General features: G+C 50.9%; 1 protein-coding gene across 9 annotated transcripts in view; it reads left to right on the forward strand.

The window, feature by feature from the left end:
• The window catches only part of DLGAP2 (DLG associated protein 2), a 770542-nt gene that overhangs the window by 338983 nt on the left and 405263 nt on the right, over nt 1-26296 (forward strand). Inside the window, exon 1 of one of the 9 annotated variants that reach the window (XM_027049962.2) lies at nt 18219-18351. The exons of 7 other annotated variants lie outside the window; for them this stretch is intronic. In XM_027049962.2, coding sequence (XP_026905763.1) covers nt 18294-18351 — 58 coding nt within the window. In that variant the 5' untranslated portion in view covers nt 18219-18293. Of the gene's footprint in view, nt 1-18218; nt 18352-26296 lie in introns of those variants that run through there. One more of the 9 variants, XM_053216208.1, reaches the window with a different exon arrangement.

Here is a 26296-nt window from a genome sequence, read left to right on the forward strand (position 1 = left end):
GACCCGAGCAGATGAGGAGACACAAGGGTATCAGGCAGAATTCCCGAGGACTTAGCGTTGGGGCAGTATTCTCGTGCAGGCATTTTGTGGAGCCGTTATTAGCATCGCCAGCATTCACGCTTTTTCCTAGACACCCAGAACAGGAGCAATTATATCAAGCAAATTAACGAAGGAGGTCACGGAAGAGTAAAGATGAGGCAAAAAGAGAAAAGGGGAGATGATTTCCAGCGGGGCGCATTTTTGCGGCCATGTGCCGGGAAGGCGTTTATGAAGGTAATGAATATAAACTTACACCCTCCGAAAACAGATAGAAAGTGCAGTGGAGCATTCGAGTGGATGATTAAAGAGAAAAACAAATCAGGAGGTAAAATGACTGTGTATGGGGCCAGAGAGGCTCTGCGGTGAGGTCTGGTGGAATTGTGTTTCAGAGGATGCTGTAGGGAAACGCAGACGCTGTTAAGGCTATAAAGATCGATAAAGATTACAGTGAACCTTCACGAGACATTTTTTTCTCCACTTCCAAGCGCTTCTTCCGAGTCTGTGTATTCCTTGGACCAGATGTTGTATTTCACATCCATCACAGTACAGGGTCTTTGCCCTGTCTTTATCCCTGTGGCCAGCTTCAGACGTTATAGAATAATAGACCCTTTTCCTATGAGTGTCTCTTTCCCACACACATACAGTAAAATTAGGTCCAAATAGTTTTATTTCCACTGCTCCCATTTTTCTTTCCTTTCCTTTCTGTTGTAAATACAGACGTCATCTGAAGGTCTTTTGTTGTCAAGGAATGATTTGAAATTCCGCACTGTGTCTCTCCTGGACACGCCGTTCATGTGATTTCCCAGCATTTCCGTCGCTGTCCCAGAGAGGGGTGGGGCGTTCCAGCTCAGATGTCTGCAGACTGTGTTAGGAAAGCATTTCTGTGACAGCTCACAGGTGGTCTGTTTTGAACAAATGTAGCTTTTTCTCTTTTTCTACCTTACATTTCTATTTGTCTCTACTCTCAAGTAAATGTTCCAGTAAAAGGGCCAACAGAAGAATTCAAACATCCAGATTATGGACGTAGGAATTTTGATAAAGTGAACACAGCCGTGTATGCACAGTGTGAACCATAAGATCGAACTTTATCAGCACCCCCCGGTCACTGTCCCCAAGAGTAGCCACTTGTAGTTCGTCTCCTGTCAGTTTAGTGTTCCCAGCCTCGGAGGACCTCAAGCACAGACTTGGGCACAGCTGTTTGCTTCTGCTGTTTGCCGTGTGAGCCTCCTTGTGTCGAGATCCTGCACAGCTTGTTCGTGTCCTTATAGGCGTGTGGCTGCACTGTCTTTGTCACCCACTGTCACTGGATGCCTTTTCCTTTCCTCCTCTCCTTATACCTTCTCCTTATCCTCTGCCTGTCTTCCTGGCTTGGGACTCTGGCAAACAGCACTGCTGGGCCTATCACCTGCATGTTCCAGTGAGTCCAATGCGTTCTGCGGTGGGTGGGGGTGGGGCTGCAGCGTCCTCACGTCCAGCTCCAAGGCGTCCCACCGGCAGGCTTCACACTCACGGGGTCAGTGTGCACTCCTGCACACAGAGGGTGGAGTCCCTGCCCACTCTTTCACCAGTGCCTGATGTTAACCTTGCCGTTCAGGCCACTCCAGGTGGCCTCAAATGGCACCTCACTGTGCCTGCAAGATGGGTTTCCCTGACGATCAGTCACATCGGCTTCCTCTTTCTGTCATTATTGACCATCAGGACAGCCTCTTTTAGGAAATGCCTGCAAATCTCCTGCAGAGAGAGAGAGAGAGAGAGAGAGAGAGAGAGAGAGAGAGAGAGAGAGAATACATCCCAAACAGGCTCAATACTCAGTGCAGAGCCTGATGCAAGGGCTTGATCCCATGACCTTGGGATCATGACCTGAGCTGAAATCCAAAGTCAGATGCTCAACCAACTGAGCCCCCTCCTACCATTTTTATTATAGGTTCTCTGATTTTTTCTAAACGAGTCTAGAAAGGAGACCTTTTAAAGGACGCGTTTTTCGCGTATCTTCTCCTACTCTGTGGGGTTTGTTCTAACAGCATCTTTGATGGTCTGGGTTCTTCAGTGCAATGTAGCCCCAGCGCATTACTGTTGTGTTCTAGAAACTTACCGTTTACCTTTATATCTAGATTTGTGATATACCTGGGGCTGTGGTGTGTGTGTGTGTGTGCTTGTGTGTGTGTGCACACGGGAGTGAGGTCAGGGTCTAGATTTGTTCCTTTTCCAGAAGGATGTCCAAACGATCCGTGTCAGGGAGGGAAGTATATTTTCTCTGCCCATATCAGGCTCTCCGGCTGGGGCCCTACAGCACTGCATGGACGGAAGACAGATCAGGAAGAGCAGTGCAAACAGGAGTCAGTAACCATGTGTGTCACCCACGCACACAGGGGCACAGAGAAAACTCCGAGGAGTGGCTGGAACCCAGCTCAAGCTGGCTCTGAACAAGTAGCACTGAATTTGTACAGAGGTGACCAGACAAAAGAAAAGGACTTTGAGTGTCCAGGGGGGCAAATTGTGGGAGAGCCAGAGCGAGCACAGCCCATTATGTGGACGCCTTTCCATTCGCCGCTCTGCATTTCCATGTGAGATTTAGTTTACAAAGAATAATTCACGGGGACTGGATTGGCAGTTTCTCAAAGATACAGATTAAACGGAATTTTCTAATTGTTTATTGCTGTTACAGAACAATAAAATTTTCATTAACCTTGTTTCTAGTAACATTGCTATATTCACTTACTAATTTATTCTAATTTATTTTTTCTGGAGATATTTTAGACCTCGTACATCCAAAGTAAGTTGGTTGCAGATGCCAGTTTTATTTTTTTCCAGGTGTTTTATTCATTTTTTTAGCTTTATTGTACCAGTGGGACCTCCAGGGTCATGTTGAATAGATGTGGTGACATTGGGCATCCAAGTCGTATTCCTAAATTCAGTTAGGGGTGGAGAACTTCCAGTATTTCTTTATTAAACATGATGTTCTCTGTAGGGTGTGTATATACCTTTTGTCAGGTGAAGAAAACTTCTTTTTAGTTCTGGTGTGTTTAAAGTCGGTATCATAAATCTAATTTTATCTATTACTCTTATTTATCATGAAGATTATATCATTTTTATTTTTTGTTCTGGGTTTTTTGTTTTGTTTTTTTGAGAGAGAGAGAAGGAGGGAGGGAGGGAGGGAGGGAGAGAGAGAGAGAGAGAGAGAGAGAGAGAGAGAGAGAGAGAACACGAACAGGGAGGGGAAGAGAGGTAGAGTATTCCAAGCAGGCTCAATGTGGGTCTCAGACTCACGAACTGTGAGATCATGACCTGAGCTGAAGACAAGAGTCAGATGCTTAACTAACTGAGCCCCAAGACACCCCAATTTATTCTTTAATATGGTATTAAATTGATTGATTTTTGAATGATAAATGAAATTTGCATTCCTGAAATACAGTATTTTGTGATGTTTTTATATCCTTTGAAATACCGCATAATAATTGGTAATATTTTGTTTACTACTTTTGCGTGCTAAAGTTTACGACGCATTTGTCTGTTCATAACACAACTGCCTGATTTCGTTTTTTAACCCCCTTGTTTGGAACGAATGTTAGTCTGACCTCCAAACACAAACTCTCAGGACTATTTATTCTCTAAAACATTGGAAATATTTCTGGAGAAGCCATCTGCTCCAGGTGATCCTTTTAGGTGAAGGATTTTAATTCCAGATCTAATTTTTTTACTGGACACAGAGTTGTTGAAATTTTTTATTTCTTCTTATGGCAGTTACTATAAGTTGTGTTTTCCAAGGAATTTTTCCAATTCAGTTAATTTACAAATTGGGACATACAGTTGCTCACATTGGCCTAGAACTGTTTAATGCCTGCGCAGTCTGGGGCGGATTTTCTTCTCCTTTTCTGGTATCATCGTTGAAAAAGCCCTCTTTTGTTTCATTCCCGATTAAACCTAACAGAGCTTTATGAATTGCGTTAGCCTTTAAAGAATAACGATTCTTTGACTTGGTTGAATTTTCGTGACACTGCTTTTCTCTGTTTAACTTCTGCCCTTATCTCCATTACTTTCCTTTTGGTTTCCATCTGCTAGGCTAACATCCTGTGGCGTTGTGAGAAACCATTGGCGCCTGGCCTTCTGTCCCTGGTGCAGCTCGCCCTGGAGGCATGGACGCTTCTGGCGCTCAGTCTCGTTGTGTCCCCTGAGTTTCGATGTGTAGACTTCCCCAGCCTTCTACTCAAAATGTTTTCTAATTTCCACTTGACTCTTTCTTTAGCTAGGAAGTTTTAGAAGCGTACTACTTCCTTCTGCCTCATTGTCCGTTTACTGTTAGCTCTTTTATAACCAAGTTCACATTCAGCTGCTCTGTAGTTGGAGAGTGTCTTCTGAGTCCTCAGGCGCGGAGGTTTGCTGGGGTTTGACTTCAGGTTCAGCACGTACAGACAGTTCTGGCAATTGTTCTGCACAGTCCCTTACAAGTGGACTTATTTAATCCTTGGATTCAGGGCTCCGCAACTGTCAGCAGCTCCAGATTATTAATCCCCTTGTTCTGATGTGTCGGTTGAATCCTTATGGTGTTTTTCATTTAATCTGTGAACTTAACCTGTCAAATTTACCTAGATGTATTTCTTTTTCTCTCTTCTACCAGCTTGTGCTTCTTATATTTTGAAGTCCTGTAGTGAGACATACAAGTTCTGACTGCTTTATCTTCTTGTGGATTCACCCTTTTATCATTACAAGATACCCTTCTTATCTCTGCCAGTGATTTTGGCTTTAAAGTCTACTTTGATGTTAGTATGTGTCTGCTTTCTTGGGGTTAGTATTTGCAGAGGGTATCTCCTTCCATCATTTCCATCTGTTCTCATATTTAAGTCGTTCTCTCTGCACACATGCTGGTTTTTATCTTCACCTGGTCTGACCATTTGCATTAAATCCAGGTCCTGGTATGCTCAGATTTAAATCTGCCATCTGGGGATTCATACTCTGCACTACCCATTTTATGTTGTTTCCCCTCCTTTTTTCTGTTAATCGAGATTTGGTTTTATTGTGGCATCTTTTTCCTCTCTTGACTTGTAATTGGCACGTCCCACGGCTGCACCTTTGGTGGCGTTCCCGAGAGTTGCCAGAGTCATCTTTAAATTATCAGAAACTAATAGGGACGTCTGGGTGGCTCAGTTGGTTAAGTGCCTGACTTCAGCTCAGGTCATGATCTCACGGTTTGTGAGTTCGAGCCCCACGTTGGGCTCTGTGCTGACAACTCAGAGCCCAGCACCTGCTTCTGATTCTATGTCTCCCACTCTCTCTGACACTCCCCCACTCACTCTCTGTCTGTCTCTTCCTCTCTCTCTCTCTGCCCCTCCTCTGCTTGCTCTCTCTCTGTCTCAAATAAACATTAAAAATTTTATTAAAAGAATGCCCTATTAGCAGTAAAATTACGGGTCAAATGTCACAAACATTTTTAAGGCTCATGATCTATAAAGACAAATTACTTTTCTGATTATTTGAACACATGATGCTCCTGAGAAATTTTTGAGACTTTTTCTACTGCAATCTCACTAGCTTTAAATTGTAGTTCATTTTTAAACTTTCCCAAATTAAAATGTGAGAATTGTATCTTGTTTTAATTTGCATCCCTTTGTTTCCTCCTAGAGAGGCACATGCGTGTGCAAATATTTACTGGCTATTTATATTTCCTTTGTAAATTTTATTTGCAAACGTTTAACTGTTTTGCCATCAGAGTGTTAGTGGGTTTTTTTTTTACTGTTTTCTAACAGTTCTTTGTAAAATGTTGATATTAATATTTGCTATTGTTCAAAACATGTTTCAGTTGCCCTTGTGTCTTTTTATTATGTAAATATTATTTTTAACATATATGAATGGTGATATATTCCTAACCTATCCCCTGGAATGCACCATTTATTTCCTGAGCATTAAGAATGCAAAAGTAAATGAATCATCTCGCCTCAAAGAAACAATAAATGTTCAAATGGAATAAAATAGAGTCTCAGAAGCTGAATAAGAATGATTTCTATTGTAGTCTATTACCTGGTTCTGGTGAAACAGGAAACCATGTCTTCTGTTTTTTTCCCTTGCGGGGAAGAAAATAATTTTATCTCTCCCCTTCTGAGTTCTTGGCCGAGATCCCTGTAATAAAAGACTGACAAAGGAGAGAAACACAGACGTTTATTAACATGCACATTTCGTAGGCACACAGGACAGACCATGAGTCATGTGACAAAGTCTGGGGTGGGTCCTGTGACAAGTGTCCATCCTCCCAGCTGGTTAGACTCCAGGGACGTGATTGGTTCCAAGTGCTTCCTTGGGGGAGGCAGTCTGTGTGCAAGCAGATGGGAGTTGTTCAGAGAAAGCCCCTCCAGGCACCTGCTGGTTCTCCAGCATCTTCAGCTCAAAATAATCAGTAGACCCAAGTGGCAACTTTTGGGGTGCTGTGTCCCAAACCCCTACAGTCCTATTTTGGGGTGGCATCTTCTGCTACTTGCCCTTGACACCATTCTTTGAATGACATGTGAAATACACAGCAGTGAGCAAGGCCATGGTTGAGCACAAGAAGTGTTTGATGGATGTTGGACATCTTCCATCCAGGAAGGGTTTGCAGGAGGATGTGACCAGGAGGACAGGCAGATCTGAAGCTGAGAGGCAAAGAGATCCGTCACCCACCTCTCTATGTCTTTGTAAACTGAATGCTCACACAGCACCAACTTTCTCCCTGGTGAGGACATGAGTGGCTCCATCCAAAACCCGGCAGCCAGCCTCCATCACTGCTTGTCTCTTAGGGCCTGTGTGCCTGCGTGGGACGGCTGTCCTTCTCGCTCTGCCTTTGCTTCTGAGATGACAACGTAAGTGAATTGGCATGTCTTTAAAGTATGGATGCATGCCCACTCAAACATTTTTCCTTGATAATATACTTGGCACTCACCAAAAACTCATGTCTTCTAAAGAAAGTTAAAAATGAAATTTACCTCCTTGACTCTCATTCTCAAACTTCTTTTTAGAAGATTTGATTTCAAGAGTATTGTGTTGGACAAAATGCTTCCTTTTTCTGCTCTGAGGCTGTCTTCCTCTTGTCCCCTCTGTGCCTGAGGGGCAGGGGCCCCTCTTGCTCAGGCTCCAGGGTCACGGGGACATTAGCCAGACTAGCTGGTGCCTCTCTGTCTCAGCAGACAGACATTGGTCCTAATGTAGAATGCGTTCAGATGATCACCATCTTCTTCAGAGGGAAAAATCAAGCCTCTGATTTGGCAGTGTCTACAGCAGAACTTGTGTACCTCGGGCCTTTGAAGACGGTCAGGCCAGGCTTCTGGACAACACGCTGTCTGTCTCCTTTATGGCCATTGATTTAATTAGCAAAGAATATATTAGTTTACTCTCTCCGTGTGTGGAGCGGAAAGCCCGTCAGTTGTGTGATTATCACCAAACCCTCTTCCGCGACTAACCGAATCCACAGAGTCATTCTAGAAAAGTTGATATGTCTGGTTCCTGCAGAATTCCTTAGCCTGCATTTCATTTTCTTTTCTTTTTGCTCATGAGTGAAAGTATCAAACAATAGTAAGTGAAGGTCACAAACTGAGATCTTTGGTCTTAACTTTTCACAGGCATTTTGGAATTGACTTTAATGAGAACCAATCCATCAAAATTAGGCTTTTCTTGTTTGCCAGACCATTACCATTATTTTAACATCATTAGCTCTGCTTAATAGCACACATTTACAGTCGTAATTATTAAAAAACAGAGTAATGTTCTTCAGATCCATTTCAATGATAAAACTCCAGAGTGAAATCTTGATAAACACAAGGTTTAAAGATGTCAGTGGTATGAAATTATGTCCAACTGGTGAGAGACTGCATACATTTCTCTGTCGTCTCCCTGCACACGGCCAGCTCCATGTTACCAGCCATCCTGTCTTCTTGTGCTTTTCTTCTTTTGTTTTCTTTAAAAAAATACCCTTTGAAAAGAGAGAAAGAAAGAAAAGAAGGGAAAGAAATGAGCAAGAAGCAGAAAAAGGAAACCAGAAAGTTCAAATGTGCTTAATTGAGTATTTTAGTCCATTTTCTTCTGATTAGTTTTCTTTGCCTTGTCTTGGAATCAGAGAAGTTCGTCATGTGGAGATAACTCATCGAACAGGTGAGTCACACCTGCTGTTTTGATCAGAACAGAGGAACGTGCAAAAAGATAATGTTCTGATAGATGTGTTTGGGGGCAAATATGTCCAGATGTCTTACGCAGGTGTTGGTCAAGAGAAAATAGGGAAGTTGATAAATCAGGTCCACAGTGAGAATTGCGTCTTTAAACCCAGGATTGCTCTCATTTGCTTTGTTGTCGTGCATTTTCTATGCTGATCGAATGACTTGGTAATTACCCTGCACATTGCTTTGATGCATTCAGCCCTTAAAGTGTCCAGACGCAGCCATCTGGTTTGATATCGTGGAGGTTTGTGGGGTACTCCTCACTGGAAGACACCTTGAACCTTACAAATGCACGTGGCTGCTGGACTCTCGTAGACGGCGAACCTGTTTCTCTCTTCTGTGACCGCAATTTTCTTTCCTTTTTCAATGCACAATAAGACATCATCCTTCAGAGTGGGGGCATCCAGAGTAGTTCACTTTTATCAGTTGTTGCTATGATTTGGAAATATCCAGTTTAAAGCAGAGCCTTCTCTGAAATCCTAATGCTTCTGCTTCTTCGACATTTAAGTTTTGAGCCCCTGCTGTTGTGTGTAAGAAGATCAGCAGGAGTCAGACGGACTTGGACCATAGGGCAAAGGGATGTTGATCCCAGCAGGTGTGACAGAGCAGAATGTAGCAGCATCAGGAGGCACCAGGGACCTCTGCCCTCTGGGGCTCGGGGACACAATCACTGCCTGGCATTACAGCCGAGGAGGCACTGGTGGCTGGTGGCCAGTCTTCAGTCCTGGCTCTCGAGAGATGTCCGCAGTAAAGCCGCATTTCCTTAGCCTTTGTGTTACACTTGCGGGGCTTGAATCACAGCTGCCATTCTCCTCTATTTCGTTGTGACACCAGCAGGTCCTCCATGGACATGAGCAGTGGTTTGCTTCACTTGCTGGGTCTGCCTGACTGCAGCTTGCTGTTCCGAAGTGTACACTTGATCGCTCTTCCAGATGCAGCCTTTCCCCGCTTCCTGTCAGCTTTCTTGCACTTTGCCATATTTCATGACGCTTCTTAAAGGTGGGTGCCCCCAGAGCAGCATGTGTCCCCCTCAGGAAGGCCGGGAACATGAGCATGTGAAATTCTGCTCGAGCAGTTTTGCCTGGTTCCCTCTGATGTGATGCGTGCAGAAAATGCCAGTGACGGGAGCAGGATGGTCGCAGTGCCAGGAGGAAGATGGGCACTGGTTCAGCGACAGATGCTTGGGTGGCAGTGAGAACACGTGAATGGCATGGAGATCGTAGGTAAAGAAGGCAGATGAAATCAGAATTTCCCCCTGTTGGTGCATAAAGCTGAACACACTCCCGCAGAAAGGCCAATAAGTGACATTAGAACTGGTCCTAATACGAGGACGTATTTAGGATCATGTAGATATTTAGAATGTTCAGCTTTTGCTGAAGGTAAGCCGGGTCAGTAGACTTCTGTCCAAAGAGAAGCTGGTCCTGCTCTCCCTCTGCCTTCGACGCGTAAACAGAGGTCATCAAAGCTGTACTTGGGCATGCCCTACCTTTACATGGGCCGAATTACTCTGCGTTTATGACACTTAAGAATGGATTTGTTCAAAGGGCGCCAGTATGCCACCTGGTTTTGGATCACCCCTAGTGTGAATGCTTCCCCTTCGGGTCAGGGTTGGCCACCTTTGATAGAGTTGAATCACGTCAAGGCGGGGTGAGTGTGTAAGGCAGCCCCAGGTATGCAGACGCATTCCCACCCGTGGGGGGTTCTCTGCCTCCATGGAAGGACAGTTCCATGACCGTTTCTATTACGTCCAGCAAGCCTGCTGGGATTCAGAAGTTTCTGACCACAGGAGGAGGTCTGGAGGTCTGAATGAATGTTGTCATGGAAAGTCACAGCCTTTCGTCTTTTCCGCAAAGAATCACGAGGGTACTTGTGGCCCCTGGCACGTGAGGAGTGCTGCGTGCGGGGTGCTTGTGCCGTCCTGAGAGCTCGGCTTGCATCTTCAGCGGGTTTCCAGGTGTTTCCTGAGTGCCGCCTGGGGTCTTCCAGTCTCTTCTGACATTCTTGTACAAACGGAGCATTTTTCAACAGAATTTAGTTTGTTTTGGAGACATGAATCTTGCCTCTCCAAGATTGTCAGGCGATTCCTCATGGTGATTTCCATCATTTGTCAAACCTGCCTCTTTCCAAGCCCAGCAATGCGGCCCCACATGAGCTACAAGGAGTGGGGGGTTGGCTACTCTCCATTCCCGCACAGAATGGGTGTAGGCGCTGAGGCCAAGACTGCCTGAGGCCACGCCGGCCTCTAGATGACCACGCAATAGGGTGAGCGCTCCAGTCACACACACACACACTCACACACTGATACTCACACACATGCACACACATAATGCATACTCACACATGCGCACTCACGTGCACATATGTATGCACGCTATCACATGTACGCACTCACATGCATGCCTGCCCGCATGCACACACACCTGCACACTCATGCACGTGTGCACCCACACTCACATACACTCTTGCATGCACTTAATGCACACAGCACACACCCACACACATGCACATGCTCGTTCATGCTTTCACACACGTGCACATGTGCGTTCACACGCACACATATACCTTGGACTGCTCTGATTTGTATCACTAAGTTACACAAATCTTCCAGGAAAGTGTCTCCTGAGATTCAGAGGCCCAGAGTTCCCTAGGTGGATGACTAGGACCCTGGTATTTGTTCCCTGACTGGAAGACATTTTCAGAGCGTGTGTGGCAGTACCTAGCAGGTTTGATGTCAGTTCGATGTTTCTCAGAGATACAAATAATCACTGTTTCTGTAACTCATTCTTGGTTGTCGGATGCTGTGATGTCAGAAGTACTAAGCCAACGTGCTTTCACTTGTACGTGGTGAATCTAGGTACGCACTTTATCACTAAGGGGCTTTCATCCGTACACGTAGAATCTAGGTATGCATGTCAAACCGGCTGCCCTTACTAGCTGGCTGTGAGGGAAAACTCATTTTAACAGTAGCGAAGGCATCATCGAGTTTTACACTCACACGCCCCAGGCTGGGCACGTTAGTTGTTCGTGGACACTGATTGTGCTGCTGCCTGAGGGAGTGGCCCTCATCCATGTGGCCCCAGTGGGCCAGGATGTGACCAAGCTGTGGTCACCGCATCCATGTCCCCGATGGCACATCCTTGCCTCTGATCACTTCTGGAACATTCCACACACTGCTGTATTTACTCCCCACTGCCTAGAACCTGGTCGCACAGCTGCCCTCTGCGGCTCGGGCACCTGGAAATGTCATTTTTCTTCTGCAAGACAAGAGCTTGTCTCTGCACTGGGGCTACGTGGCCAAGCAGGAGGGCACAGCACATGGGGCGATAAGGCAAATTCCTGGCCCCCATCTGGTCTCTCAGCTTCTGTGAGCAGAGTCAGCTCCTCAGGGTCTGCTCTGGGATTCCTGCCGCTCTGGCCCTGGCACGTGGCTTGAGGAGTGAAGTGCGATTGTGCCCTTGCTGTTGGTACCTCTCCTCCGGGTGCCATACGTGGGATTTGATGTGTCTGAAGGCAGACTCGAGATTTTCCTTGCCTGTCGCCCCCTCCCACCCACCTCCGTGTCTTATCTCTGGAACAGCAGCCTCCCTTCCATGCAGTTTTGTAGGTGGGACAAGCCAGGATTCCCCTATCCCTTGACGTCATGATTGGTGGTTACCAGGTCCTGTGAGCTTTGGCTTTGGGTTGTGTGGATGCGTGGTGGGTGCCACAGCCCAGGCTGTCCCCCCTCAGTGAGCACTTCTGGCCCTCACCCGAGGTGCCGACCCCACTCCGGAGCTCCACACGGGGCCCCCAGCCCCGTCGAGGGGCCCTGCATGGGGAGCAGACAGCGTTCCCGACGCTCAGACAGCTGGGTCCATGCAGGTGGACAGAGAGTCAGTGACAGAGTATCTTTTGCCATGGCACCCATGCAGCCCCTCCAGGAGGTGCCCTTGCCTGTGGGCAGGCAAGGGCTCTGCTCCCCGGGGCCCCTGCCCAGCACTGGCCTACTGGGAACTTCTCACCGGGGCATCTAGCTCTGGGCAACGCTGCCCCATAGCTCCTTCCTCCGGTGCTGCCAGAACCTTGTAATGGTGATACTAAGGGTGTATATTCTTTGTCCTCAACGTCTCTGAGGGACATTAGGATGTTCCCCCATCACGTGTGGAAACAGAGCCCACGTCGTTTGCCCTGGAGGACTGGCTTTCCTTCTCTCAAGGTCGCAGAGTGCTCGTTCTTATTAGGTCTCAACATCCATGGGAGGGCAGAGGAGGGAGGTGTTTTCATCAGGTTCTGGGGAAGCTTGCTGACCTACCAAGGCCCCAGATGGCTAGTTTGCCACACTGGGAGAAAGGCAAGCCCACTGGGCTTTCTCACAACGGGTCTCTGTACGCGGCGGCCACCGCGGCCCTTCAACAGCCTGTTACGCTCTAGCAGAGTCCAGCCCTCGCGACTCTGCCCATGGGTACCCCGTGTCCTGTGGCCTGGGTGCCCTTCCTGACACCCCCGGACTCTGCCCCAGGCCTGCCCCTGGGGAGCCCCCTTGGCTGCACCGTCGGGAGATGCACCGGCCACGTGCACCCCAAGTGTCTGCTCTGCCTGCCCCGGGTCAGTGTCCTGGCTTCCGGTACACGTCCTGAGAACATGGGAGTGAACGCGTGCACCAGCAGATTGTCCTCAGGCCCCCCTGACTCTTCCCCTGGCCCTGCTGCAGCCTCCCTGGGACATTGTCTCCCCAGGAGGTCACCGGGCTTTTGCCGGGTGAGGCCGGTGAGGACAAGTGATGGGGTGGCCTTACAGGCTTTTTCAGACCAGAGACAGAGCGGGTACCATTACCTGCACTTCCTACAGCACCCGTGATGTCATTCAGAAACCGTAGGCAAATCATTCTAAAAACGTCCAGCGGAACTTTCCAAAAAAGCACGTATTGCAGGAATTTATTTAAGGCACTGGATTTGCGCTGCGGTGTAGGCAGGTTGCTAGGCAACCACCTCCAAGCGGGGCTGAAATCAGCAGAGAAGGAAGGAAGCAGCGCCGAGTCCCTGGGCCTGGCCAGGCATCCCTGGGACCCGGTGGGGCCTCTGCGTGGCAGGCGGTTAGACACCCCGCCAGGAGGCCTTGCTTTTCAGGCTGTAAAATCCCTGTGTGACAAGCGGTATTTAAACTCGGCTGTGTCTCGTAGCGTCCCGTGAGCTCCCTGCTGGCCACAGAGCTGCACGGGCCTCTGGTCCCTGTGCCCGGAGCAAGTGTCTCCATAATGGAGAAAGCCCCGACTCTGCCCATTTCTGTGGTGTAAACACTCCCGCCCTTGCCGCTTTCCGGCCAACAGCATGGCCTCCCTGAGCACCGGCTCGGGCACAGATGGGCACACTGGGGTACACAGCCGCGGGGTGCGGCCAGCAATAAAATGCAGAGTAACGAGGGGGTGTGAGTGTGAGGGTTTGTTACCTCTGTTTAAACGTAGTGTATTTGGTCGCAAGTTCGCGGAATCCAGTTTTAAGAATGGCCGTGTAACGCCGGCTCCTACGATTCCCTGGGATGTGACGGTCCGTCTCCCGGGCCACTCAGAGGGGCTCTGTTGCTAACACACTCCCGTCGAGGCTTCGTCGCGTGTGGGGGCCCTGTGCACCTGGGAGCATCTCCCCACAGCCGAGGCGGAGTTGGCTCTGTGGCAGGGCCATCAGGGCTCAGGATGAAGGTGGGACGGCAGGAGGCTGGCTGCCCCTAAGCTGGTCCCCAAGTGAGCTCTCTGCCTCACCTTCCTGTCTGACCCTGACCTGGCGCTCTGTCTTGCCTGTGAGAACTGCCTCCGTTTGGTCACCTGGGAGGTTCTGGCCAATCTGGAGACTCTCCTGGCGTCCAGCCCTTTGGGTGTCCACGGACTACCCCTCCTTGTCAGGGTGCAGTATTTGTGACCCTGCACGGCTTGTGCTCTCCCGTATTTCTCTCCGCCTCTGTCCCCTGCGCAGAGCTGCTCCCTGGCGATGTGTTCTCAGCCCCTGCTTTTGCTCCAGGGTGGCATTTGCTCCCGGGTGAGCTCACCTGCTCTCCTACTGTCGCGGCTCCGTTATTAGCTCCTCGTAGGCACGGATGAGACGTGCCTCCAACCTCGGTGCCTGGCCGTGGCCCCTGTCACAGCCCGAGGACAAAGCCAGCACCTCCACCCGGCTTTGGAGCTGCTTCAGCTCCAGACCCGCTGGCCTGCCCGCTGTCTTCTCCTCCCACCCCGCCACCCACACCGTCTGCCTCCGTCCACGTGCCAGGCTGCCTTCGACAGGTGCTGTCACTCACCGTTTTCCCGTGCGCACCGCGTGCCCACCAGCATCTCCGAGGCTCGGCCCTCGAGCCCAGTCTTATAACAGCCCAGATGGGTGGCTTCAACAACACGTGCTTCTCCGTGGTCTGGGGGCTGGACGCCCGACACGGAGGCGCCGGCAGATCCCGTGTCTGGGTCACACGCCGCGTCTTCTCACTGTGTCCTCACGTGGAGGCGGGGCCGGGGGCTGTGGGGTCCTGTCACAGGGGCCCCACCCTCATCCTCTCCCAGAGGCCCCTCTCCCAGCGCCAGCACACGGGGGAGTCAGGTGTCAACGTGCATTTTGAGGGTCACGTTAGGTCTGTGGCCGTCTCCATTGCTAACAATAAGAGGTAGTGAAGTTGGCCGGCACCCTGTTCACCCCGGTCCCTCCTGCATGTGGACTCGTGTGCACATGGCCCACATGGCCCACACACGGCCACATTGCCAGGCTTCCCTTGAAGACCCCTGTGTTCACAGAATTAGCCACCCAGCCATCCAACAAAGTCCATTCAGCGGTCGCCGGCTCTGCAGAGGGCCATTCAGAGGGTCAGTTCTGGCTCCATAAGACACCTCTTGACGTCTCTGTGCCTCCTGTCCTAGTCACGATCTCACACGCATGGCCCCTTTTGGGGGTCTCCGTGCTGGGTTACCACGGCCCCCTTGCACATACCTTGTCCCTTCCCTCCCACCTCCCCTGCTTCCTCCTGCTTTCTCTGTCTCCTCCTCCCCCTTCTGTCTCCTGCATTCAGTCCTCTCCTTTCTACATTTGGGCCAGGTGGCTGGGGCACGTGAGAGACATGGCAGGGACTAGAGGACACAGAGGTGGTGGCCAAGGGTGTGGCCGTGAAGGATCACGTCCTGGAAGCCGACACAGGCTCCTGAGTCCTTTGCTGGGGCTGTCCCCTTGGCCACATCCCGATGGGGAGAAACTTGGGGAAGCCGCAGTCTGTGGCCTTCCCACGCCCTGGTTCCGGAAGCTCGCATGGCCCGGGGCTGTTTCCCCAGCTGCGGTTTTTCGCCGTCTGTAGCCCTGACTACTCGTCTTCCATTCAGTGAGTCACACTCCTAAAATAGCCGAGCCCTCTCTGAAGGGGGCGGCCGTGCGGGTGTGAAGGGCTGTCTTTGGAGCCTCCACCAGGAGGAGCATCCAGGCGGACGCCGGGGCACAGCGCCCCTCCTTGTCATCTCCATCCTGTGATCCTACTTTGCACCAGGGGAGCCCTGCTGTGCAGGGCCCTGGGAGCTGACCTCACCAGGTTCCCGCGAGTTCTAGGGACTCCGTGTCTGTTCCCCTTCCCCACTCGGCCCTGCCTCACTGAGAAGACCAGAGTGGCCATGGAGGATGCTCCTTGCGTGGGGTTCCTCCCAGGAGGGCACAGGTGGCATCCACATGTGCCTCCATGTGTTCTGGACCAGTCCCCACCCTGAGTCAATCACTGGCCTGCACGCTACGCCTTAATGTCCTCTATCCTGACATTGGCTCCATGGCTTGCGTGGGCTCGTCTCCATGTTGTAACTGGTGAAAAGCAGTAACTTTTCCAGTTGCATAGACAGTGACCAGCAGAGCCAGGAGCAGAGGGCAGGTGTACCAACTTCCAAAGCACATTTCTTTTCCCCATGGCACCGCGGTAGAGCTCATTTATCCCATGTTCTTCAGAGAAAACGTTGCCCCCGAGTCCTGAGATCTGGTCCTTGCACTCCAGCTTTAGTGCTGCTGATAGAGGCCGGGACCGTCTCACTGCGGCGCCTCCTTAAGAGCCACACGGTGTAGACGTGGAGCCACATGGTGCTGGTAGACCAGGCCTCCTGCTTGCCATCCTCAGCACGGAGATGCTGAGTCTCAGGAAGGTCACAGTGTTCACTCCAAGTCCTGAGTGGGCCAGTTGTTCTGTCATCGTCAGCCAACTTGACAGCCTTTTCCTGGGTTCTCACCTCCCAGACCCTGTCCAGGCCCGGCTGTGGCCGCACCTGGATGCTGCTCTGGCCTGTCTGTGAGGCTTTGCAGAAGACCTTGGTGGCATTCAGTTACTCAAGTACGTGTTGACACACTTTGCTTATCCTTCAGTCTTTCCGGGGCTTTTGGATTTACTGAGAGTAGCAAAAAATAAGGTCTTCCTGGGTCTGTGACGGGCCCAGGCCACACACACGGGGGCAGGAGAACCAGCCGGCACTACGTGCCCAGTGAACATTCACACTCGGTGCATCCACACGATGAACCGCCCGCGTCCCAACAACGTGGTGCGGTTGTGAGGTCGGTTGGTGGTTCCGCTGACACCCACCAGCTCCTAGAGAAATCTCTGAGATGGCCGTGGGCCCCACCCTCGAGGACGCGGTGTGTCTAGAGAGATTCAGTGTCACTTTTGGGGTCATGATCGGAAACCAGGCATCCCAACTTTGTGCGCTGTCAACCCCTTAGGTCTACAGTTTGCTTCTACTCGCTCCCAGGCCCCACTGACCAATCTTCGCTTCAGAGTAACTCTCGTGGAGGTCGCAGAGAGGTTGCTGGCTCTGCTGTGAACCTCGGCCCTTGGGGCGGGGCTGACGTGCGCTCACCACATCTGTGTCGGCCGTTCCCAGAGGCCGGTTCTCTTTGGCAAAGGTGCTGAATGACAGGTTCTTAGTAAAGGTGACACAACGGCATCGCAGAGAGTACCAGCTGCCAGCACGTGCGTGGCCTTTCGTAACTGAAACACGTCCAGTAAAACCACTTTCTATCACAGAAGGGACACGGGGCTTCCTATTTATTAGCGAGTGGAGGGTCCCGGGCCTCTGTTAGGTGCCTTTAAGTTCAGTCTCATTAGGTTTTCTGGGGGGGTGAAACGTTATCCTCCACATTTTTCGGTCTTCAGGGGAGATAGGTTCCAGCACGGGGATAGGTTCCCCTTCTACAGGTGAGGACGCTGGACACTAAAGAAATTAAATTGCCATCCAAGCTCACCCAGGATGGAGCCGCGGGACCGTGGCTCAGACACTCGCTCCGACTCAGTCTGTGTCCTTTTCCTCCTAACGGGCTGTGCTGCTGCTGCGTCCCAGCGCGCTGTTGGCACCGAGCCGCTAACGCCATGCTTGGTCAGTCTGAGTCCCCAGTCGTAAGCCATACGATTATTTTGTGGCTGCCGCCAACATTTTGGAATTTAAAACATGAGGCGCTGCACGAAACTGGCCGTGCCAGGCTGCATGACACTGAGCAGAAAGCAGGTGCCCCATGACATCGTGTGCGTGTATGCACGCGTACGCGTGTGTGCGTGATGCGTGTGTGTGTGTAACCCGTTGTGACCCTGATAACACGTGTGTCGAATGTTTTATTTGTGCTTGAGAATGCCAACTTTTAATTGATACTTGATTTACAAGTGATACCACCACACCCTGGTTGCTTTGGGTAATTGGTTGCTTTAATATGTGATTATACATTTCAGGGGATAGGTATGAGCTACTCGAGAAATACATTTTCACACGTAGAAATTGCTCTTTTCGTGACTTTGGACAACAACAATTTAACGATTGGCTTTCTATAGAAGTCACTCCATTTCTTTGCCAAGTTGCTTAAAGCCACAGCCCGTCCCTGGTGCCTGGTACTGGCCGATGCCACGGAGGGCGGTGGCACTGCCCTGTGCCCCCGCACGCGCGAGCAGCCACGTGGAGGCCAGTGGCTCAGAATCACACCAGCCCCTGAAAGTGTGTCATGATGTGGTCCACGCCGACAACTGTAAAGTTTATTTTCTTGTGTATCAATCACTTTAGGGGTCACTGTAGTGGAACGTTTCCTTCCCATTTAACAGAGGACATGAGCAGAAGGTCTGGCCTGCCCCATGGAGCTGAAGCTAACTAAAATCAAGGGCAACCTGCGCGGACTGACCCTGTTTAAAGGTACGGGACTCTCCACGGAGGCCGTGTTCCTATCTGTGTGTCTGTGTGCGTGAGGGAGCGGGCAGGTGTTGGTGCTGGTGCGAGCGGTCTGTTCCGGGAGAGGCAGCCAGTGCCGGGACCCTCTGGGGGAAGGATGTAGACCTGTCATTTATACCTTCAAGGGACGTGTATGACTTTTAAAAAGATATCCAATATCAAGAGTACAGAACATGTCGGGGTTCCCTAAATTTACTTGTGAAACTCTCGTAAATTGGACTTTTTTATTGTTCTTGGTTTTTATTCCATCTGTGAAATGAAATGGTCACTTTATGTTTCTCGCATGTCTCTTATTCCTTTGCCCTTTAAAGAAAATGTCACAGGTAAACTTTGTGAAGAAAAGGTATCAGGAATAATGAAGGTGTTGGGTTTTCTTTAATATTTATTCATTTTTGAGAGAGAGAGCAAGTAGGGGAGAGGCAGAGAGAGTGGGAGACACAGAGTGTGAGGCAGGCTCCAGGCTCCAAGCTGTCAGCACAGAGCCCAACGCAGGGTTTGAACTCACAATCTGTGAGATCATGACCTGAGCCGAAGTCGGACGCTCAATCGACTGAGCCACCCAGGCACCCTGAGAGTGAGTTTTAATACCTTGAAATGTTGAGCAGCCAGAGAAATGAGAATTAAAACAAAAGATACCATTAAAAACAAATTTTTTTAACGTTTATTTTTGTGTTTATGTGAGAGAGAGAGAGACTGAACATGAGCTGGGGGGGTGGGGGGTTGCAGAGGGAGAGGGAGACACAGAATCTGAAGCAGGCTCCGGGCTCTGAACTGTTAGCACAGAGCCCGACATGGGGCTCGAACCCACGGACCGCGAGATCATGACCTGAGCCGAAGTCAGATGCTTGACTGACTCAGCCACCCAGGCACCCCAAATGAAGTAGTTTTTAAGGAGATTGTTTATTTCCAGAATTGGTTTGTCCTGTGAGAAGGAGAATGTGTCTCAGTTCCTGGGATGTATCACTTACCAGCAAACCAATCAGTGCAAAGTTATCAAGAATTTAGTGTGTGCAGAGCTTACGTGACTCAGTGTTTCTCCTTATCCGAGTTTTTAGTAAGTTGTAGGTGATAATTAAACCACTCATACCCAGCAAGCTCCTGCATGGTCAGTGTCCCATCTAGGGTTGAGTGAAGGAAACGGCTTACTCACAAGCATCCATAGTCCCCCAAGATGGGACTGGGAATATCCTTTGTCCACTTTAAATACATTGTCATCGTACACGTGGTCAGTACAGCTGTACTGAGCTGTGCGTACGTGATTTCAGTCATGAATTGGAAATTCTAGTGAAGCATTCAGCAAACAAGTGAAGCCTTTCCCTCTGGTTTCTGATGACCTCAGACAGGAGTGAGCAGTATCCCGGCTCTGGTAGTTTCTGCGGGCCACTCTGTGGGTCACTGGACCTGAGATGCCCCGTGTCACTTCACAGTGGGACTAGTGGGACTGAGGGTGCCACCCTTCCCTTGTGAAGGCGTCAGGGGTCATTGGCCCCAGATGGGGCCTCTGTACTTGGAAAGTCTTCAAGCGCATTGTGTGAGTGTGGAAGTGTGTAAAAGTGAATGGCACGCCTCTCATGTTGTGTCTGTTATGATGATAACAGAGGCAGGGCTCCCCGTGGGCCTGACCACAAGACAGCCTCCACCTCCTGCGGCCGGACCCAGTGCAGCCAGCCCCCGGGAGCCCTGCGCCCTCTCCTGCCATCGAGCACCATGTGGCAGCATAGATGGAGGCTGTCACTTGGGGGGTGGCGGTTGTACCAAGCACTCACTCAGACGTGTGTCACCTTGGAGGGAACCCTTCCTGACACACCAGAGTGGCTCCCCCGTGCTCTGGGGAGTCCGATGACGGCCATTCCCCTCACCAGATTCACCAAGCCCCCGTTCTGTGCATGACCACGGGGCAGCCACCCTCCGGGGTCCAGGCCAAGGAGGAGCTGGGCCGTGCCTCCAGGTTTTCTGGGAAGTGTACATGAGAGATCTTCTCCGGCCTTGGAGATTTCTTTTCCATCAGGGGACTCTTTTGTGATTGTTTTGTATTATAAACCGAGAAGGATACAGTACGTATGTGTTTTGCTTTGGATCTTACGCTCATCAGCTTATGAGTTTTGAGGCAACAACTTAGTTCTTACACAGAGAGATTCTAGAAGCCACGGTGGCTCTCCACCTGGCATCGTGAGTTTTTGCCTCAGTCTGTGCTGAAGAAGGCCCGCCACGGGGCTGTGAGGGGCTCGAAGTCAGCGTGGCGCAGATTTCAAAGCACAAAGCCACACACAGCCCTGGGGCTTCTCACGACAAAACCTCTCTGGGAAGCACAGAGGCTTGACTTTCTCCACAGTCTTGAGGACCAGCCTTGATTTTGTTTCCATTTTGGTCACGTTTGTTTTTGAATTTCATTCCACCAACCAGGTAAGTTGAGTAACACCCCAGGTTTTTCACTTGACACGTTATTTTTTTTCCCCCCAGTGTTATCACAAAAATAGACAACGGTATTAGGATTCTCACTCGGGGTATCAAATGTTCTATAACTGTAGAATATCTGATGGGTTTATCTCTACCCAGTGTCTTATTGATGGCATTCAAGGAAGTGATCGGGGTTCTACTTGGCCTGGGAGGACAGGGTTAGTTTTATGGTGGTGGTTATAAATTGTCAGTAATAATAAATCAGGTCTTAGCTCGACACATGGTCGGCACGATGGCCATTTGTCAGCACACCTGTGTCCCCCGCTGTGCAGAGATGGGCTCGTGGAGGGACCAGTAGCTGATTCACAGATGTACGAAGTGATGTCACATGCCCGGGGCCTGAGATGCAGCCGGCACGCACTAGGTGCTGCTGGGGCGTGGGTGGCCGGTGGGGTCATGGCTGTCAGTTCTGCCGAGCCTCTCAGCTTAACAATCAGAGATGGTCTGTAATAGGATCCAGAAGCGGGAACACCCACAAAACTGCTAGAGACGGTGCAGGTGGCCTCAGCGTGAGGTTGGGAGGGTCAGGGTCTGGACACACGGAAGGACCAACCCCCTTGTGGAAACACTTTCAAATCCACATTGAAAAACCCACCAGCCACCCCTGTGCCAACGTGGTGCTGCCCACTGGCAAACTGTTCTGCAGGGACCCGAACGTCGATGCTTCCGGGGTGCCAGCCTGTGGGCAGACACGCAGGCAGGTACGCGAGACCGTGATGGGGCCGGCCTGCCCTGCAGGTGCTGAACCCGCGCCCCAGGGCAAGGCGGGAGGCAGCATTTGCGGTGCCTGAGCTAACGCTACAGTTTCCGCGTGTCGGGGGTGGCACGGGTGACAGGCGCAGAGCGGAGAGGAGGCTGCGGGTCGTCCGCTCTGGGGGAAGAGCATCTGTACAGCAGCTTGTCTGTCGAGGGCGGGCGTCATTTCCCACGGCTGTAAATCCAGCCATGGCCGAAACGCCCACAACCACGGTGGAGATGCCTTAACGTCAGGGAGAGGAGCTGTGTTTTCATCAATGGAAAACCAATCAATTACAGCGATCACTTTCCTCTTTACTGAGGAAAAATAGGTGACTCACTCACCTGTATTATTAGGAAAGGAAACCCCCAATACAGGAAAGATTAAGTGAGTTTTAAAAGTTTCAGAATAGAAACCATACAATAATCTCACGATCATATGCGATATTTAGTATAAATCTGAAATATGAGGGTACACACATTTCAGCCCCGTGTTAGGGCTCACGAAGCTTACAGTGACTTTCTAGTGTGTTACTTCTTTTCTATTTCGTGACATTAGAGCCATAATGTAGCTTAGGAAGCGAACATCTGTGCAGAAGCACCTGATTCTGACATGACGGTCTGAGTGTGGTTTGTACGGCTGGATTATGCACAGTATCTGCCAAAGTGGAGCCCACGAGCCAGAATTTCTCACTTGGGTGCTGACATGGACCTGTGGCGGCCTCTGGAAAGTGCTGATGGCAGATTTCGTGGTATCAGTGGTCTGATCTCTTACCAGTGGGATCAAAGTGTCAGGTATTAAACTTTTGGAACCGGAGAATCTCAAGTGACGTTGCCGCCTGTAAGTGTGACAGCCTCTTTGCCCTCCCCAGGGCCAGTCCCATAATACTTCCCAGGGCCGGGTCTCTGTACAGCCGCCCGGGCACCTTGCCCCGTGGGGGCGAGCTCCAGATGTGAGCGGGCGTTACGTACTCGGGATGCAGGGTGACCCCGATGTGTGCAGTGGTCCCGGTGGAGGGCGCTCTGTGAGCAGGGAGTGCCAGGAGCGGGCAGCAGGAGGGCCTGGCGGGGGACACACAACAGACCATGCACATCTCATGCCATCTGTGAAAGTGACGTGGCCTCCCCAGGTGCAGGGTTACTCCACCTTCTGTCCCTCAGTGGCCGGGTGAGTAGGGGATCAGTGCCCCTGCAGACGAGGCGCAGACGGACGACAGCCAGGAAGGCTTCGGATCTGCTCTGCACGGGTGCTGTCTGTGCTGCACGCCCCGAACGGACCTCAGCGCCGTCCCGCCCTCACTTCATCAGCTACTACTCTGTGCTGTCCTTTCACAAGATGCTTCCCCAGGAACTCCATCCCCACTGGCCCCTGGAGCCACGTCCTCGGTGGGAGCCCAGAACTCCAACCACCCAAGCTTCTCCTGTATGTGTGCACGACCTGGGCACAGCCCCGTGGGAGGGGTCTCCACGGACAGAGCCAGCCCAGGTGACAGGGGGCCGTGGGTCCTGCCAAAGTGTCCATGGGGCATCTTTTAGGGCCTGAGTGACAGAGGGACTTGGACGTTAGGATGAAGGGAGGGGAAGGGAGGGAAATGACCCACGCATGTCTGCACACAACACGACCTGAAAGCTAGGTCCCAAGTCTGCGCATCTCCACCACGTATCTTGCAAAGGTTTTCATTCCGACTCCTGGTGGCCAGAATACAGTGCAGGTGCGGTGGGGGTGGGAAGAAGTGGGACCTCCCCACCCCGGGCAGAACCAGCCTGCCCTCTGCTTTAACCCATCCCTGGCTTCTGGAAGGACAAAGCTGCAAATCCTCAGCCTGACAAACCCTTGGGCCTGCAGGGTTCGCACAAGGGTGCGCAAGGAGCGGTCTGGACAGGCTGATTTCCACTCTTCTCCACGCCCCAGCTCCTTATGTGGGGGCCTCCTCCTTCGGCGCAGCCAGTGGGACCCAGAACCTTCTGACCGGGTGTGCTGTGGGCTCAGGACTTAGAGCACAGCCACTGTGAACTCTCATAGAGTCCATCTGTTTGCTTGTTATTGGCCTGAACTACATTGTGCTAATGAAATTAACTCACTAATTCATTCCTCGGGTGTTTATTCAAGTGCATCCTTGTCGCCGGGTACTGTCTCAGCGCAGGAAATAGGACGTGAGCCCTGCCCTAATGGGATCACTTAGATGCTGTACGTTGGCGCTCAGTAGTACTTTCATTTTTATCTCTTTTAATGTTTATTTATTTTTGAGAGACAGAGCGTGAGCCGGGTACGGTCAGAGGGAGAGGGAGACACAGAATCCAAAGCAGGCTCCAGACTCTGAGCTGTCAGCATGGAACCTGACGTGGGGCTCGAACCCACAAACTGTGAGATCATGACCTGAGCTGAAGTCGGATGCTCAACCGACTGAGCCACCCAGGCGCCCCAGGACTTTCATTCATTTAAAGTTCTCACTTTTATTTGTCAAAATTATGTTTCTAGCGAAGTTATTTCCTACACAAATTTTGCAAACAATATCGTGAATATTTTTTATTTAAAAAAGACAGATTTTCACAACTTGTAGCTCTTATTACTTTGATTTTTCTTGTGTGGTTTTCAGTTCTAAAATGCCGTATCTCCCTCTGTTACATTTTAGAAAGTGAATTTTTTTCAGGAAAGTTTAACACTTCTGCTACTTTGTAGATGGCAACCTACTGTATCGGGCAAGCCTGTGACTGTTGTCCCGGGGTTTGTCCTTGTGGGTTTTCTCCTTCTGGCCAGTCCGGGAGGAGACGTTCCCGAGGGATTTCCCCAGGTAATTAATGAACCCCCTGTTGTCTGGGGTTCATGTGAGGAGGGGACCCCGCAGTTTTGTTGGTCAGGCACCCATGGCCAGGCAGCTGCCCGGGGTCCCTGCCACCCTTCCCAGGACTTGTTTGGATTAAAGCACGGCCTGTATCCCCACCTTCTTCCCCACAGGGGGCCGGGCTGGAGGCGAGGTCACCAGCTTTTGCCCCTCATAGTGCACCTGCCTGTAGACCTGCTCTTCGGCCCGAACCCAGCCCTGTGCCCAGGGCCAGTTTGATTTTGGAGTTCACCATGTGGTTCACCCTCTGACTATTGGGTTTTCCCATCTCTGAATGTGCAGTGGGGGGAAGACTTCACAGGAGTGTCTCGTCTGGCGGGGGGAACCACCTCACGCTATGGCTTGCCTTGGCGTTCTCATAGACAGCGAGAACACTCACAAGAAACATTTCTCCCGTTTGCTGGTGTCTGGTTTAATTATTTTATCTTTTCTGGGAACACTAGGTTCCAGGACATCATATGGCAGTGCAATCTTTCAGGTCAAAAACAAAACGTCTCCAGTCATGATCAGGATAGTTTCCTCACTTTCCGTGAATGGATGATGGTATTTAAGCAGCTTCTGAGTTTTGAAGAAAAGAAGAAGCGTTTGTGAAAGCCTCCTGATGTACGTCGATTATGCAGGAAGCTATCACTCGAAGGTTTTGGTTCCAGGAGACTGATCATAAGCCAGAGATCTCAGGAGCTGGAACACACATGTGGGTTGCTGGAGTCAGACACACACAGGCACTTTAAAGCGATTGCTCACATCCATTTTCCCTCAGTCATTCTGGCCACCGCAGTGTTGGCCGTGGACGGAAACGCACACATGCCGTTGCCGTGCCATCGTGGGGAGCGGCAGAGCAAGACGGCCCCAGCCGGGCAGCAGAGGGCACAGGCCCGGCTCTCAGCCAGCTGGGCTGCGTGACTGGTGTTCGAGCACAGTGCAGCCCCCGGGCGTCCTCAACATGAAGCTCGACCTTGTTTCCTTGGACTTAGATGATTCTAAATGACCCACACTGAGTTGATAACCTAAAAGTACACGGGACATAATTTAAGCTTACCTTGTAAGTATGGTGGTGGCATTCTTCAGGGCACTTGCTGTGCAAAGTGACTGAATTCCTGGTCCAGGGACGTCTGCAGCTGCTGCCTCCCAGGCTTCTGTCCGTTCACCTGACAGACCTCCGCCGTCTGCCATGCGGGGCTGGGGCGCCAGGTCGGGTATGGAGTATGTGTCTGTGGTGGGCCGGTTATGGGGCACCCGTCTCGAGGGACGCGCTGGTGCAGGAGACATTCCTCGGTCGTGTGGGGTCAGAGTTGCAGTCGGAATACCACAGTGGCCCCGGGTCAGGGAGACCCAGTGGACCCTGAGCTAGTGTGGAAGGCTGACTGGGAACCAGGTTTTCCAGAAATCTAGGGGGACGGGACAATGTGAGGAAGAAGTGCATTCTCGGGGTGGCGGTGGGGTGGGGGGGGGTGCGGACTCTCCACACATCAGGGCGACCCGGCGTGCTGTCCCTTTTCCTCTAGGTGCGCAGCCGGCGGGGGGCCCTCGTGGGTGAGGGGCGGGACACTAGGCTGTGGCCGCTCACAGGAGGTGGCGCTCAGAGCCCTGCTGCCCACCCACCCTTGTTGTGGGGACAAGTACATCAATGTCTCTCTTTTCCCTGGGAACAGAAATTGCATTGTTTTCTCCACAGAGTAGCCAGATAACAGTAGACAGTTCAGATTAAAGCACAAAAATAAATTCATGAACTCAATCAAGGCCCCCCCTCGCCCCCCCCATATAACCTGCTCAACACCTCCTGCCTGTAGGTCTCAGAGAATCTGTTTCGTTGACTATGGAAATTTCTGTAATGACACTTAGGCCACGGGCCATAAATTACTTACTGGCAACCT

Source organism: Acinonyx jubatus, chromosome B1 (genome assembly GCF_027475565.1).
Source record: "Acinonyx jubatus isolate Ajub_Pintada_27869175 chromosome B1, VMU_Ajub_asm_v1.0, whole genome shotgun sequence".
In the NCBI taxonomy this organism is placed as follows: domain Eukaryota; kingdom Metazoa; phylum Chordata; class Mammalia; order Carnivora; family Felidae; genus Acinonyx; species Acinonyx jubatus.